Raw genomic sequence first — 17,131 nt, forward strand, 5'->3', positions numbered from 1 at the left:
AACATGCTGGGATGCATGATGTTATGACGTTACAACAACTGCAAGGCCACTAAATAAAAGAAATGTTTTATCTGCACCTTAATTCTGTGGGACAACTCTTATATATCTTGAACTTCACTGCCCAAAACATTGTTGTGAGCTGAAATGCTCATATCTACATGTTCTGATCAGGAAGTTGGCAGAAAGATGGATGGCAAAGGCCATTCTGATGTTTCTCAGATAGAAATTAGGGACAGGGCAGGGAGCATGGAGCACAGGACATCCTAGGGAGAACGTGGCAGAAGTGGCTGAGGTACGTTCACATCTTGGGTGACTGTAGAAGTCCACCTAGGGTAAGCCAGCAAGCTTATGGGAGTGTGAATCTCTCAGCAGCATCAAGCATTCAGGATTGCTTTCTTTACTTGTAATAAAATGTGAGAAGAGAACAAAAGGATAAATGTAAAGTCAGAAAGAATCAATGGGTAATGAACAGAGAGTTGTATTAGGAGGTGCCGCAGTATGCCTGTGGCCAGAAGAACAAATTCTAAGATTTGCTGTGGACAGAGAGAGGCCGGGACTACTGACTAGGAAAACAGAAAGGAGAACCAGGGACATTTCAGAGGCAGCCACCCCCAACCCAGACCCACACTGCAGCTCCTTCTGTGTTCTGCTGAGATTTTAACATAAGACACACACACATAACGTCATCCTCAGGGACTGAAATGACTGTGGGACATCAGGGTCTCTGGTCCTGAGGGAGGCTCTGTCCTGTTCAACCCCAGGCCCAGGGCCTGCACCCCTCCCACCAGGCCCCATTCTGAACGTTCACCTCCTCTCTGTGCTGACGTGCTGGGGACCAAGACCTGACTTCCCACTTGGACCTCCAAGTTATGGAACCCAGAAGCACAACCCTCCTGACACTATTGACTCAAGTTTGACTAAGAAGCCACACTTGTGAGTAGTATTATGGAAAGTGTGCCATGTGAATGCCTCTGCACACACATGCTCAGACACATGCACACACATCAATAACAGGTCAGGTCTCCCATTCACATCCATGTGCACATACATCAACACCTGCTCAGGTCTCTAATGAAGACACAGGAAAATCAAGGCTTTCTATGCAGAATATAGAGCCCATGGAATAGCCAACTGATCGTTTAGATTGTATATCAAGATCAATTAAAGATGTAACTTGAAACTCTTCAACTTTCTGCTCAAGTGACAAATAAATAAATGACAGGCTTTGAAGTGGAAGAAATGTTGGCAAATCCCACACCCAACAGCATTTGTGCATCCAGACTGTGAGAGGAACCCTCAACACTCAACTGTTGGAAAACCCATTGATGAACTGGCAAAGACTTGTACAGATATTGTGTAGTTGTGCCTAGGCTAATGCATGTCAAGTGCACACTTGGTGGCTGTGAGGTTCATGTCGGCATTTATCCTCAGTGAGGTTGTTGGCAGTAAGCAGTCGATGAGATGAGAGGAAGTGACAGACATGCAGATGATGACAGAAGAAATGCAGGCTTGTCAGCAGTGTCCCCATGAGCCTGGCTCTCTGAGTCTTCTTTCAGCAGTTCCTGCAGTGCATCACGTCTCTCCTGCTCTCACTAGAGGACCGTGACCCACTCAGCTCAAGAATGGAGCAGAGGACACTGACCTCAGCAATGAGGGAGAGGAAGGGCAGATGACGTAGCAGACATGAGATCTTCTCCCCAGAGCACACGGCTGTGTGGAACCTGTGTGTACTTTCCCGTCTGTGCAGGGAGGTGACTGTAATATTCAGATCAGCGTGGGATGAATACGTGGATAACCAGCAGGTGGCAGCAATGGGATGCCGTGTGTTCTGGGAGGCCATCTTTGTGGCAATGCCCCTCAGGACTCTCACATCTGCCTCAGCACTGCCCTCCCTGACACCTCCACCCCGGGTCTCACTATGTAGTAGAAGACATGCAAATAGGGTCTTCTTCTACTCACTAAAACCACCCAGCCCTGACCCTGAAGGCGTGGAGAGACGTCAGCCCTGGATTCCAGGTGAACCATTCAGGGCTCAGGCTGACCCAGAGCACTCACCATGGAGCTGGGGCTGCACTGGGTTCTCCTTGTTGTTCTGCTGAAAGGTGATGTATGGAGACAAGACACACTGAGCGTGCAAATGGACATGAGTGGGAGGAACCGTGGACGTGTGTGACCATTGCTGACCAGGATTCTCTGTGTTTGCAGGTGTGCAGTGTGAGGGGCAGCTGGTGGAGTCTGGGGGAAGCTTGGTGCAGCCTGGGGGGTCCCTGAGATTCTCCTGTGCAGCCTCTGGATTCGACTTCAGTGATTACTACATAAGCTGGCTCCGCCAGTCTGCAGGGAAGAGACCTGAGTCGCTCTCATACATCAGTAGTGGTAGTAGTAGCACATACTACGCAGACTCTGTGAAGGGCCGCTTCACCATCTCCAGAGACAACAGCAAGAACACACTTTACCTGCAGATGAACAGCCTGAGAGTGGAGGACACGGCCGTCTATTACTCTGCTAGAGACACAGTGCAGGAAATCCTGTGTGGGCAGACACAAACCTCCCTGCAGGGCGCTCAGCACCAGCAGGGGGCGCTCGGCACAGCTTGGAGCCGGGTCAGCTCAGGAGCAGCTGCACACAGAGCCCAGGGCTGCTCTCCTGCTGTCTGCCCTGCCTCTGTGTCCACAGTGTGACAGCATCTCTCCTGAGTTCATGACCCGCACTCCTCTGGGATGTCTCCAGTCCTTTGCTGGGACTTGTAAGAATGAACAGAGTATCACGTTGGAAGCAAAAATGGCTCTGCAGTGGTGACCAGTATTTGATCCTGAAGAAGCTCAGGGACCCTGGTGACCCCATGAGACTCAGGACAAAGATCCCAGGATTCACAGAATTCCTTCTGTGAACATGAGGGAAAATGCCTGGCATGGTGTCTGTAATCCTAAAGACTTGGGAGGAGGAGAAAAAAATGAATTTGAAGACCTCATTTCAATCAATAAACTGAATGTGGCAGCCTTTCCTGTGAATCCAGCTATACCAGAGGTAAGTGTGGAATCACTGTCTGGAACCTGCTCCAGGCAAAAACACAGCACAGTACCAGAAAATAAATAACATCAGAAAAGTTGCAGAAAGGGCAACAGTGGGAAATATGTGCCTAACAAGAAAGAGACTCTGTATTAAAAATAGGAGAGAGAGAGACAGAGACAGAGAGATAGAGACAGAGACAGAGACAGAGAGACAGAGAGAGAGACAGAGACAGAGACAGAGAGAGAGAGAAAGAGAGAGAGAGAGAGCACAGCCTATTGTCCCATGACTCTTAACAGGCCTCAAATGCTGCCCTCCTCCCTCCACCTGTGGCACTGCTCAGGGGTTCAGAACTGACCTAACAGAATTGCTCCATTCATTCACTTTCTGACTCAGTGATTCTTGGTATCTCAGCCTCCTTTTCTCTTTGTCCAGACACCAAATGTACTTGGGGACACAAGTCATAAAACACAGGGGTCGGCCATACCCCTGGAGCTCAGCCTATTGCTGAGCTGGGAAATGTTGGTGGACTTTGCAGTCTCCCCTGACCAGGGCCTCTTTCTGGGCATGAGGGGCTGGGCCCAGGTGATCTCACAGCAATCTGACTGTGCTTCCTGCATCCTGGACGTCCCCTCACCTGCTCAAACAGGTCCTTGTTTTTTCTCCCATTACATTCTGATCAGAGAAGAGGAAGTTTAACTTTCTGAACAAGAACGTGTGGGTGAACTCTACAGGCTTTAGGAAGAAGACCTCAGAGTTCTGAGATTTTCCCCTGGACAATTTCTGTGGATGATGAGACAAACCAATCACCTCATCAGAAGACATCCATTACTCTGTCCATGTGGAGACAGATGTGACCTCATTTGGAAGAGAAAACTCTGGTAAGGAGGCCCTGGTTCCCGTAGCACAGGGAGGAGTCTGTAGAAGACACTTCTGTATTCATCATTGTAGAGTGAAGACAGGATGGGAAGATTTGTACCTAACAGAAATCATCAATAGTTTACACAAAATCTACTTAACCTATTGAACATTTATCTATGTGTGTGTGTGTTGTGTATTTTATAACATCCTGTTGTTGGCATGTGTCATTATAATGAATTAATTAATTAATTAATTCCAAAGTGAATAAATGAGGAAACATACAATTAACCCTGTGTGAGCTCTACTGATGTCTAGGGGCCTGCAGGTCAGCGGTGTGTAGACCTCAGGGTCCAGGCACTGTGGCACACTGTGTTTCATGGGTAACGGGGACAGGGAAGCATCATCTCAGGGCACGGGTGAATACTTCTGATATTGGTGCTCATTTTGGTTTCCTGAAAACACTTTTCAAAATTTTTATAGAATGGAAAATATTGTTCCACCTCTATTGGTACAAAATTCATAATTAAATACACATGTATTTAGATTTGCACCATTGCCAAAATTATTATTATTATTATAAATGTGATGTTCACAGGGTTACAGTTGAATAAGTTAGATAAAGAATAGGTTTTCTTTGCACAATATCAACCCTTCCCTAGCTCTCTCCCCATTTCTCCCTCCATCAGTTGTATAAGTCATCATCTACATAGTGTCTAGTGAGTACCACTGCTGCCTTTACTCAGCCTTTTACTTCCCCTCTGTGCAGCCCCATGATCCCGAGGGTGCAGTTACTGTGAAACCATTGTGAAATGAAGCTAATGCACAGAACATCACCTCACATGGACTCCTCCATGTTCTGCAGAGATGATGTCTTCTAGGTTCTGAGACTTGGATCGTCCCTATTGTTGAAGAAATGACCTGGTTTCAGGCTTCTGGATTTCTGAGACTTGTCCTGAGGCTGCTGTAGGATCACTCACGGAGGACGAGCCCTGTACTGATGAAAAGATGTGTTCTGGAGCCATTTCATTAAGTGTTCTGCAAAAACTGTTAGATCCTGAACGTGTCATCACCTAGCTGGGCACCTGTCAATAGTGCGTGTAAGTCTAGCAACTCAGGAACCTGGCATCTGAGGATTGTGTTCTAAGCTAGGCTGGGCAGGAAAGTCCATAGGACTCTGATCTCCAATTAACCACCAACGGCAAAGAATGAAGCTAGGGCTCAGTAGTAGAGCCTGAGCCTGAAGCAGAAATGCACAGAGACTGCACACAGGCAGTCCTGGAGTTCAAGGCCAAGCACCACCATCATAAATAAAAAAGTAATCATCTGTCACCTTCACTTTAGCTCCAGTATTTCATGTGCATGTATAACGAGCAACAGCGTGTTGACTGGTGCTTCTCCAGAGAGACCGTGAAGGTTAAGACGCCGCCTCCAGTAACGTGTCCTGTGACATCATTACTGGGCAGAGCATGTGGTGTCACCTTGGTGACCCCTCTCAGCACTATTGGATGACAGTCGTATTCATATATTTAGAAGAGACAGCAAGGCAAACCACTCAAAAAGAGCCAGGAACTCAAGACGAGGAAAGCGCAGTGGAAGAGGAACGGACACCATAATTGGAAGGCTCCTCAGAGCACAGCGCGGGCAGCGGCAGCGCTCACAGAGCCCTGTGCTCTCAGAGCTTCTCCTACAGGGGCCGGGGTGAGGACAGGCCGCATCCAGTGCCTGATGCTGTCATTCTACCCTGTGCCTGAGGCGAGAGTGACAGACTCACCGGGTCACCACAGGGGCCAGCTAAGTCAGCATGACTGTTATCACAAACATGGAAGATATAAATGCTGGCTTTGGGTGGAGTGTGGGGAGGAATTCTTCTGCTGAGAATGCACACTCCAAAGTTTTGTGCTGGTTTTCGGGATTTTTTTTAACATTTTTAATTTTAGTAAGGTCCTGAGATGAAAGTAAAGTTCCAACAAGAGAAGAATAGAAAAAGTAAATGGGATAGGTGTGGACAATGGAATAGAACTAACCCACAGAAAGGAAGAAAGACTGTCGTTTGTGATAAACCTAAAGGAAGTTAGCTTAAAAGAAATAAACCAACCATAGAAACACCAGTATCACATTATGTCTAAAAGAAATAGACTGCATAGAACAGAAAAGGAAGTGTTGGTTACTAGAGAATGAGGAAGGATGGAGGGAGGATGGGATTAGAGGGAGGCTGGAAGTTGGGTACAAAATTGCATGAAATAAGGAATCATATGGTGGGTAAAACAATTGGAAGAACATTAAAATAATTTATCAACAGTTACCAAATCCATGGTTACCTATGAGAAATCTGTTACATGCAGTGACTCATTGAGGTTATGACAATATACAATACACATGGGGGCTGGGAAGGTGGCTCAGTGGTAGAGCGCTTGCCTTGCATGCATGAGGCCCTGGGTTCGATTCCTCAGCACCACATAAGCAAAAAGAAAGAAGCCGGAAGTGGCGCTGTGGCTCAAGTGGTAGAGCGCTAGCCTTGAGCTGAAGAACTGAGGGACAGTGCCCAGGCCCAGAGTTCAGGCCCCAAAACCGGACCTCCCCCCAAAAATATACATGTGATATTGTCACAAATACACAATGCATATGAATCAGAAGAAAAAAAATCAGGAAAGCTTGACAGTGAGAAATGATACACCAGAGCCCAGTATCAGGAATCTGCCTGAACCCTGGGCGTCTTGGTTTGTGGTCAGAATGAAGTAAAGTGCAGCAAAGCCACACCTGATCTAGGGTCAGGAAGGAGGCTCTGCAGCTCACAGAAGAGCACCATTCTCCTGGAACACACCAGGAACTGTGGCATCAGGAAGGTGCAGCTACTGCTCTTTCCTGGCAGCCTCTGGGCTTTCCTCTTCCCCTCAGGGTCTCAGGTGGTTTCCTGTTTCTTCTCTAAGTTCACATCTCAGCTTCCTTGCCAAATGTTCATGAAGCGATCCTGGGCTCTGCTTTAAAAAGAAAAGTGAAGCCTCTGACCCTAGCTATTCCGGGGTCTGACATCTGAAGCTCATGTGGGAAGCCAGCCTGTGCAGGCAAGTCTGTGCTGCTAAATCTAATGATCCAAGACAGCAGTAGTGAAGCTGTGGCTCAAGTGGTAGAGTGTTGCCTTCAGCAACAGCTCATGGTCTGGGTCCAGGCCCTGGGTTCCAATCCCCAGGACAGCACAAAAAATGCAGCCTGCAGGCTTGTATCTGTCATGATAGAAGTTAGTTCTGGCTGACCATGAACCCAGAATTGTACACTAATGGAAGTGTGTCAGCACACTCACTACTAGAATTCACTGAATGTCCAGGGCTCAGGGACTGGTCAGGTAAACATGAGGAAACCAGGAAAACAAAGATTTCAGGTGGATTGTGCATGTAGCTGTCCAACACTGATGATGGAAATGTACACATAAGACCAAGAAGAGAAAACATAAATTCACAACCCAGTAGTGTAAAGCACTGCAGATCACTGGGTCACAGACACGTGTGAATACCACACACTGCCCTCCCCAGCCCAGCCCTGAGGGCCTTTCTCCAGGTGCCTCTATTTCCAGACCTCCGGAGGTTCAGCCTCACTGTTCTCTGCCAAGCCAGTGTCTCACAGGCCTAGGAGGCTCTTGCAAATGCCCTGAACAGTACCGGACAGGACACAGACAGGAAGGGGACTGCTGTGCCTACAGTGCTCAGGACAGGTACCCGTGGTCCAGGCTGGTAAGCAGAGCTGTCTGGAGACACAGTGCAGGGTACTTGAAGGTGGAGATGTACCCTAGCAAGACCTTTCAGGAAACACTTTTCAACCAATAGCTGACTGTGGTGTGTGTGTGTCAGCTGGACTCCTGCAGACTAAGAGGAGCTCACCAGGCCAGCACAGCCAGGCCAAGCTGTTCATGAGGCTCCATCTCAGAGAAAGATGCTCAGTGTGCTGACATGAATTTATAATCCCAGGCATGATGGAAACTTCACTTAGGAAGATGGAGCTCCAGGTGAGAATATGACCAAAATCACCAGACCCTTCTCAAAATGGCACTGATACCATCAGAGACTGGAAGTCTGCCCAGTGCTAGAACACCTGCATGGCAGGCCGGAGGCCTCGAGCTGAAGAAAACATCAGTAGCTGTGCTGCCCAAATGAAACATTTCCAGCCCTGTTATGTACTCACATGCACACAGTGTGAGTGGATTTACATTGTGTGTCAGAAATAAAATGTGGGCTACATTGTGCAAAGAATCTCCAGGTTAAGAGGCCTGGCTCTGTTGACAGACCTTGAAACAATGAGTAAAAGCATCAGGCACCAAGTTTGAGTTTTGATTTTTGACTTAAAAAAATGAAAGACTAGAAAAGTATCTTTCCAGTTGAACTAGTCCGTACCTGGTCTTGACAGCTCATAGGTAGGAGTGTACATGTGTGTGTGTTGGTCTAAATTATGTGTGTATATAATTCCTACATATTCACACACGCCAGCCTATAGTTTGTATATATGATGGGAGTGTCGATGTGTATGCACATACAAATACACCATATGCAATTATCTGTGTGTATATACACATAAGGCATTTACATAGGTAGGTCACATGTGTGAATATGTGGATGTAATTGCATATGCAATATTTACATGTGTGGATGTCGATGTGTAAATACCTTCAAATCCCTGGGATGGGAAGGAGGTTTCCATGTTCCCTACTGTCTTTCCTCTGTGAATACCTCCAGGTCCCTGAACAGCTCCCCTACCACACCTCCCATCCCGTGTTGTGAGGATGGATGCTGGGCTTGATGAACTGGAGACTAGATCCAGACTGAGCTCTCTTGAGGGCAAAGCTGAATCTACAATTCAGGGCATCCTGCAAGGACAAGTGTGCTGTGTCTTTCCCTTCCTCCCTCTCCTCCCCTCAGGTCTTCACATATATGTATAAATCCCCCATGAAACTATAACTATCTGGCTGGGTAAGCAGGTCTACGTATATTACATTTGTGTTACCCACACGCTTCAAGATAGGTTCTACTGTTTCTGGTCTAGTCTGCAAGAACATGGAGCATTCCTGGGGTGTCGGCCCTGATTGGGGCGTCTGCGATTTGGCTAGGGTTGGTGGCTCTCTGTCCTCAGGTGTGCTGTCCAGGTGCTACGGGAGGAGGCCCTGCTGGCTTGTGAAGCTCTCACACACCCTGTCTCTCACCTGCGCTGACTCTGGACCCTCCATCAGCACCACCGGACCCCTCACTGTCCAGAAGAGCTTGGCGTGTTGGGCATGCAATCTGTGGTAGTCTCACTAGCTGCAGCCATCCCGCACGGGCTCCACCTCCATATTCAGAGCTATGGTCACAACCAGAACTCTGCATTGGGACTCTGTGAGCTCAAGGACCTGGCATGGAGTGCTGTGCAGAAGAGACAGTGAGGGGACTCAAGTGAATCCTGAGCAGAGTGTTTCCTCCCTGAAGGGACAGGGTCAGCAGGGGGCCAGCGGAACCACCAAACTCCCACAGTTAAAAATAGCAGGTGCAGAGATGGAGGCTGGGGAGTGAGAGGCTCCAGTCTCCTCTGTGGTCTCCTCAGCTTTAGCTCATTACCTAGGAGAACCCACAACCCACAGGCTGTAGTGTAAATCACCAGCTTCTGAGCACAGTAAGCTTTTTCCATTCATATGAGCAGCATGGGAAGAATGTGCAGGAATAGGAAACAATAGAAAAAGACTCAACATTTTCAGAAACTGGGTGTATTCAAAACATCCAGTTGTCATCAACATGAGCAATGTCATCATCCACAATCAATCCTCTATCTTCATCTCCAGGAATGCGGCTTGAGTCTGACTGGAATAAATTCTTCCTCACTCCTTCAAGAAGTCTGAGCACAGCCAGCTCTCTCTTCGGATGGCAACTTGCGCAGACATGGTGACACGAGAGAAGGAATCAAATCTGAGGTGAGAAGGGAGCCTGACTGGATGAAGGCCAGCTACCAGGTCCCTTGCCTGTACTCTCTAGCCAAGATGACAGTGACAAAATACTTTCCTCATTACAACAACACAGTATCTCCTTTCTATCCCTCTGTCTCTATCTCTCTCTTGTACATTTCTGTCATGAAGATATCACCATAACTAGAGAGAACATGTATTTAAGATAATAAGCTAACGCATTACTATTTAATAACCTGGAGCTGAAAAGTTTTAATACTGATTAAGATCAACAACAGTTGATTTACAATTGTTACAATCAATGTAATGCATTTAAAGAAGGCCATGAGCTAACTGGAGGAAAGTCAGGAGGAGGGATGAGGGATGGGAAATTACAGAGGAACCAAAGGAAACATGTCTGGATGAGCCCTAGGTTTGCTTGTGTGTGCCAATGGTTGAACAAGTGTCCATATTCACCATGGTCAGATGCACCTTTAGAAATGTGCAGTTAATTACATTCCATATTAATTCATAACAAATTGTGATCTGTTTTGCAACAGATAATGAACACATGTCAAAATATAAAAAGTACCATACATTTATATACTCATGTCTATATATAAACAGATGTGATACAAGAGACTCACAGTCACACTTGTGCCTTCACTGGGTTCCCTCCCTTTTCTTTCAGTTAACACAGTAATGGCGCTAATTCACACCTGGTCTCACTGCAGAAAAGAGCTTCTTCTGAAAACCTCACAAAGTCAGCACCCTGTGTGCTCGAGATGTTCTAGTGAGCAGACTGGAGGGGGAGTAGGAATCAGAGAGGTACGCTGAGGATAACTTCAATGAGACATGAAGTCTGTAGACATGTCACAGCTATTTATCATTATTTTTGTACTGTGCTTGTTTCCAAAAAAGATAAAAGATAAAATTCATATGTACAGGAGACGTTTGCACACATGCACAGGATTAAATAAGAGGAGGGGTTTTTACTGCTCAACAAGACAAATCACATAGAGTTATTGTGCTTTCCTTCATGTAATCATTGTCAGACTCCCCACTAGCTCTACTACATCAGCTCTTCCCCTCTGAGGCCTCCAGCCTAGAGTTTCCTTTATAGTAGTCCGACATGCAAATGGGGTGTCCACCAGACGATAAAATCAGACCCCACAGTTCTGGGGGACCAGCCCAGCCTGGATTCCAGTGATCCCATTCAGTGGTCAGCTCAGAAACAGACAAGTCTCCATGTTGTTGAAGCTGAGATGGGTTTTCCTTGTGGCTCTTCTACAAGGTAATTTGTGGGGAGCAAGGGATGCTGAGTGAGAAGAACCGTGGATGTGTGTGACCATTGCTGACCAGGATTCTCTGTGTTTGCAGATGTGCAGTGTGAGGTGCAGCTGGTGGAGTCTGGGGGAGGCTTGGTGCAGCCTGGGGGTCCCTGAGACTCTCCTGTGCAGCCTCCGGATTTGACTTCAGTAGCTATACCATGCACTGGCTCCGCCAGGCTCCTGGGAAGAGGCCTGATCTATGATAGTAGTAGTATAAACTATGCAGACTCCGTGAAGGGCCGCTTCACCATCTCCAGAGACAACAGAAAGAGCACACTTTACCTGCAGATGAACAGCCTGAGAGTGGAGGACACGGCCATCTATTACTGTGCTAGAGACACAGTGCAGAAAATCCAGTGTGGGCCAGACACAAACCTCCCTGCAGGGCACTCAGCACCAGCAGGGGGCGCTCGGCACAGTTTGGAGCCGGGTCAGCTCAGGAGCAGATGCACACAGAGCCCAGGGCTGCTCTCCTGCTGTCTGCCCTGCCTCTGTGCCCACAGTGTGACAGCATCTCTCCTGAGTTCATGACCTGCACTCCTCTGTGATGTCTCCAGTCCTTTGCTGGGACTTTAAGAATGAACAGAGTATCACGGTGGAAGCAAAAATGGCTCTGCAGTGGTGACCAGTATTTGATCGTGAAGAAACTCAGGGACCCTGGTGACCCCATGAGACTCAGGACAAAGATCTCAGGATTCACAGAGTCGTAATTTGTTCTGTGAACAAGAAGAAAAAGCCTGGCATGGTGACTCATGCTTGCAATACTAGAGACTTGGGAGGAGGAGATTAAAATGAGTATTTATGGAGGCCAAATGGGCAATATCTTAATAACAACACATCTCAATCGATAAGCTGTATATGGCAGCTGTTTCCTGTGATTCCTGCTAGACAGGACGCAGGTGTGGAATCACTGTCTGGAACCTTCCCCAGGCAAAAACACAGCACATCAGAAAAGATGCAGAAAGAGCTGAAATGCATGTGTGTGCCTAAAATAGTAGCCCTGAATTCAAAACAGTACATAGAGCGACAGAGAGAGACAGAGAGACAGAGACAGAGACACAGAGACAGAGAAAGGGAGAGGGAGGAAGAGAGAGGCAAAGAGCGCACAGCCCATTGACCCACGACTCTTAACAGGACTCAAATGCTGCCCTCCTCCCTCCACCTGTAGCACTGCTCAGGGGTTCAGAACTGTCCTAACAGGATTGCTCCATTCATTCACTTTCAGACTCAGTGATTCTTGGTATCTCAGCCTCCTTTTCTCTTTGTCCAACCACCAAATGTACACAGGGACACAAGTTATAAAACACAGGAGTTGGCCATACCCGTGGAGCTCAGCCTATTGCACCCTGAGAAAGGTTGGTGGACTCCTCAGTCTCCACTGACCAGGGCCTCTTGCTGTCCTCCGTGGGGACATGGAAGTGGATATGAGGAGTCTGGATTGGACTGGACAGACAACAGGCCGTGTGCATGTAGACTGCCCTTGCTGGGCCCCGTCTGTCCTGGGGTTTCCTCCATCACGATGGCTCTGGAGTCCTGCGGATGTCCCGTCTGGGATGGAGGCCGGGTCCCTGTGGCTCCGTCATGAGCACTGTCACTGTGCACGTGCATCGTGGGCACGAGGGGCTGGGCCCAGGTGATTTCACAGCAATCTGACTGAGCTCCCTGCATCCCGGACACCCCCACCTGCTCAAACAGGTCCTTGTTTATTTCTCCATTACATCCTGATCAGAGAAGAGCAAGCTTTACTTCCTGAACAAGAACCTGTGTGTGTGAACTCTGCAGGCATTAGGAAGAAGACTTGGGAGTTTTGAGGGTTTCCCCTAGACAGTTTTTGTGGATGATGAGACAAATCATTCATCTCACCAGGAGACATCCATTACTCTGTCCATGTGGAGACTGTGGTGTCTTGGGTCCTCATTTGGATGTGAAAACTCATCAGGAGGACTGGCATCTCGTAGCACAACACTAATTGTAAAAAGATGAAGAAAGGAAAGATTTCACCAAAACAAAATCATCAATACTTTAGAGCATGTGTCTACTTAGATGTTAGTCATTTAACAATGTATATACATATTGAATAATAACCAGTACCTGTTAACATATGTCCTTTATAATAATAACTAAATTAATTAATTGGTAAGCAAATGCACTGGCCCTGCCTCTGCTCTTCCTGCCCCAGCTCTCCTCTGTGTCTGCCCTACTTCTGCTCATCCCCTGACAGTCTCCCAGGCACTTCTCCATGTCTGTGTCTGTAGTCATCCTTGACTGTCTGGATCAGATGTTCTGCTTTCCACTGTGAGGTTTACTTAAACATAGGGAGACTTCACTTCAACAAGGCACAGAGAATAACACATTGGGGAAACTGACTTTGCCATGATCTCCAAGATCAGATCTAAGGAAGGCTAGAGATGAAAACACAAATCCACCCAAACCTAACGGAAAATGCTGCCAACAAATCTCCCAGAAACATTGAGACATAATGAAACATATATACAGAATTCAAGACTATTAGGAAATACATTTACTATCATATCAAATGTAAACTGTATATATCAATGTATTACTAGATTTTAGGCAACTAGCAGCAGCCTAGGCTAGCTACCATCATCTACATGAACATGCCAAGGTGTGTGATGCTATGATATTACAACAATCACAAGGTCACTAATAATAGGAATATTTTATCTGCACCATAATTCTGTGGGACAATTTTATATATCCTGATCATCACTGCCCAAACATTGTTGTGAGATGAGCTGCTCATAGCTACGTGTTCTGAACGGGAAGTTGGCAAGATGCATGGCAAAGGCCATTCTGATGTTTCTCAGATAGAAGTTAGGGACAGGGCAGTGGAGCATGGAGCACAGGACATCCTAGGGAGAACGTGGCAGAGGAGGGCTGAGATTAAAGGTCCAACAAGAGAAGAACAGATAAAGGAAATGGGAGAGGGTGGACAATGGAATAGAACTAACCCACAGACTGGGAGAGAGACTGTCATTTGTGATTTCTTATAACTAGTATATGTCTAAGAAAAACAGAAACTATCAGACAAGTTGATGTTAGGCGAAGTGAACCCAAAGATAAAGATTCAAAGGATTTATCTTTCTTGTGAATGTCTCTAACATATTTATAAGATGATTTTTTGTTGCTTTGTATGTCCCTCCCCCAGGCTATAACCCCTGCTTTCACTGTAATTGATATTGGTATAATTTGTGGAATGGAAGGAAAAAAAATCATTTAAATAGGGATCCACATGGACATGTTGCAACAATTAGATGTCCAAAAACAATTTCAGAATGAGAGGACATGTGTGTCCTTCTGCACCCCAGACAGCTCTCAGTGTTCTCACATTCCCCCTCAGGCTCCCAAGGAGCTGCAGGTTCAGTGTGAACCGCAGCACGTGGTCAGTGCGTCATGATGTCTCCAAGGTGACCATTGTCACCAAACCCCTCCAGCAGTCACCTCTGCTCTGGGAGCCCAATCTCTAGACTTCCCCCCAGAGCTGCTTTATAGCAGAGGACATGTAAATAGGACGAACCTCTGCCCATAAAAACCAGCCCAGCCCTGACCTGAGCTCTGTGAGCTGATTCCACCAGTGACTGAGCACAGCCCAGCACCATGGAGCTGGGGCTGCGCTGGGTTCTCCTTGTTGCTCTGTTGAAAGGTGATTTATGGGGAGCAAGGGATACTGAGTGTGCAAATGGACATGAGTGGGAGGAACTGTGGATGTGTGTAACCACTGCTGAACAGGATTCTCTGTGTTTGCAGGTGTGCAGTGTGAGGTGCAGCTGGTGGAGTCTGGGGGAGGCTTGGTGCAGCCTGGGGGGTCCCTCAGACTCTCCTGTGTGGCCTCCGGATTCACCTTCAGTAGCTATGGCATGAACTGGGTCCGCCAGGCTCCAGGGAAGGGGCTGGAGTGGCTCTCATACATCTATGGTAAGAGTAGCACATACTACGCAGACTCTGTGAAGGGCCGCTTCACCACCTCCAGAGACAACAGCAAGAACACACTTTACTTGCCGATGAACAGCCTGAGAGTGGAGGACCAGGCCGTCTATTACTGTGCTAGAGACACAGTGCAGGAAATCCAGTGTGGGCCAGACACAAACCTCCCTGCAGGGCACTCAGCACCAGCAGGGGGCGCTCGGCTCACACTGAGGTCATGGCAGTCACAGGAGCAGCTGTGGAGCTCAGGCCCTAACTCCTCTGGGTGCCTGGCCTCTCCATGGGATGCAGTGTCCCCCACAGAGCTGTCTAGGGTATTAAGGGCTCCTGTGCTAGGTGAGGACATTGCTCTCCAATTCCATTGGTTTCTCTCCATTGCAGAGATCCTGAGCAGAGTCCATCTGGCCTTCCCCATGCTGTCCTTCGTCTTCCTAGAGGAAGAGCAGACACTCGCTGCTCATTTTTTTTTCTTTTGGTAGGACCTTGGGCTGGAACTCTGAGCCTGGGGGCTGTCCCTCAGCTCTTCAGCTCAAGCCAAGCACTCTACCGCTTAAGTCACATAACCACTTCTGGTTTTCTTGTGGTTTATTCCCCAAGAAAGTCCCTGAGAGTTTCAGGGACTTTCATACCCTGGCTGGCTTTGAACCACCATCCTCAGATCTCAGGCTCCTGAGTACCTGGGTTTGCAGGCATGAGCCAGTGACACTGGGCTCATACTTACTTGTTTACACTCAGCCTCTGCCAGACTGTGGAAATACTTCTTGTGAGTCACAGACATCTTCCTGATGCCCGGAATGCCCAGCAGGCCTTTGTTTCCTTGATGGCCATTCCTGGGTCTAGGATATCGGGATGCGGTCAGGATGTTGTGAGGACACTGCATCCGAACTCAGAACACACCGTGTCTCCCCATGCCCGGCACTGAGGTTCTCTGTCCTCAGATGTCCTGTCCCAGCAGCTGCAGGAGTCACAGGCTGGCCTGGCAAAGCCCGTACGCAGTCGCTGTCCCCTGCCTGATGGAGCCGGGTCCCACAGCCCCAGGGAAGCTGATGGGAAGGACAGGAGACATCTTCAACTGCAGCCGTCTCTCAGGAGTCGAGTCACAGTGTCTGAGGACACAGCCAAGAACCAGATGTCCATGAGCTGAGCACGGTGACCAGCAGGACCCAACCATGGATTACTGTGCAAGAGACACCAGGAGAGACATCAGTGTGAACCCTGACAGACTGTCCACCGGACCCTGAGCCTGAGCTGTGGAGGTGCTCAGGGCCAGCAGCCCTGGATCTCACCCCAGAAGCTGGGTGGGAGCTGGGTGTCAGGTTCTGTGACGCTCCCTCCTCCCATTCCCGGGGTCCCTCTGGACACCTCCCCAGCACCCCACAGTCCCTCTGGACATGCCTGCCTTCCTTTTGTTTCCTCTTCCTCACGTGCTCACTGGCGCACTGTGGGAGGGAAGGACTTCCTCTGTGTGGATGAGATGGGATCAGCCATCAGCTTCCTGCGGAGCACTGCCACTTCCTGTGTCCTTCTTCCCTGATGCCCACACCTGTCTCAGGTCAGCGGCCTCCCTTCCTCTTCCCCTCAGCCCCCGTGCTGTCCACTCTGTGGACACTCCTGCTTCACAGCACACAGCAGCTGCTGAGGGTCATTTCCACTCTGTCTACACCCTCAGGATGGAGGGGGATGGAGCACCACCTGAGCCAAGCATATGCCTGAATCCTGGCTATCTTGGTTTGTGGTCAGATGAAGTGAAGTGCAGCAAAGCAACACCTGATCTCAGCTCAGGAAGGAGGCTCTGTGAGCTCACACATGAGCACCATTCTCCTGGAACACAGCAGGGAACTGTGGACCCTCCTTGGCTGTGCAGGCCCAGACCAGGCATGGAGCTCATACCATGGGAGATGCTGCCAGCATGGAAAAACATTCACCATTGTTTTACACTCTTGCGTGTACACTAGGAGGTCACATGTGTGTTGCACTTTGTGTTTCGTGTGTGATCAGAAATGCTGATAGAACGATCACCAGGCACAATGGCAGAGTGAGAGGATATGTGTGTCCCTCTGCACCCCAGACAGCTCTCAATGTTCTCACA

General features: G+C 48.3%; 2 gene segments (V, D, J or C); both read left to right on the forward strand.

The window, feature by feature from the left end:
• Positions 1–1,992: 1,992 nt before the first annotated feature.
• On the forward strand, positions 1,993–9,274 carry LOC122101378. The segment is given in 4 exon segments: positions 1,993–2,102; positions 2,206–2,516; positions 7,689–7,697; positions 9,083–9,274. Coding segments are annotated over 4 exon segments (558 nt in total).
• Positions 9,275–10,666: 1,392 nt separating this feature from the next.
• On the forward strand, positions 10,667–16,186 carry LOC122101379. The segment is given in 3 exon segments: positions 10,667–11,060; positions 14,866–15,189; positions 15,981–16,186. Coding segments are annotated over 3 exon segments (576 nt in total).
• The last annotated feature ends 945 nt before the right edge of the window (positions 16,187–17,131 follow it).

Source organism: Dipodomys spectabilis, unplaced genomic scaffold (genome assembly GCF_019054845.1).
Source record: "Dipodomys spectabilis isolate Male_0828 unplaced genomic scaffold, ASM1905484v1 ptg000657l, whole genome shotgun sequence".
NCBI lineage: Eukaryota > Metazoa > Chordata > Mammalia > Rodentia > Heteromyidae > Dipodomys > Dipodomys spectabilis.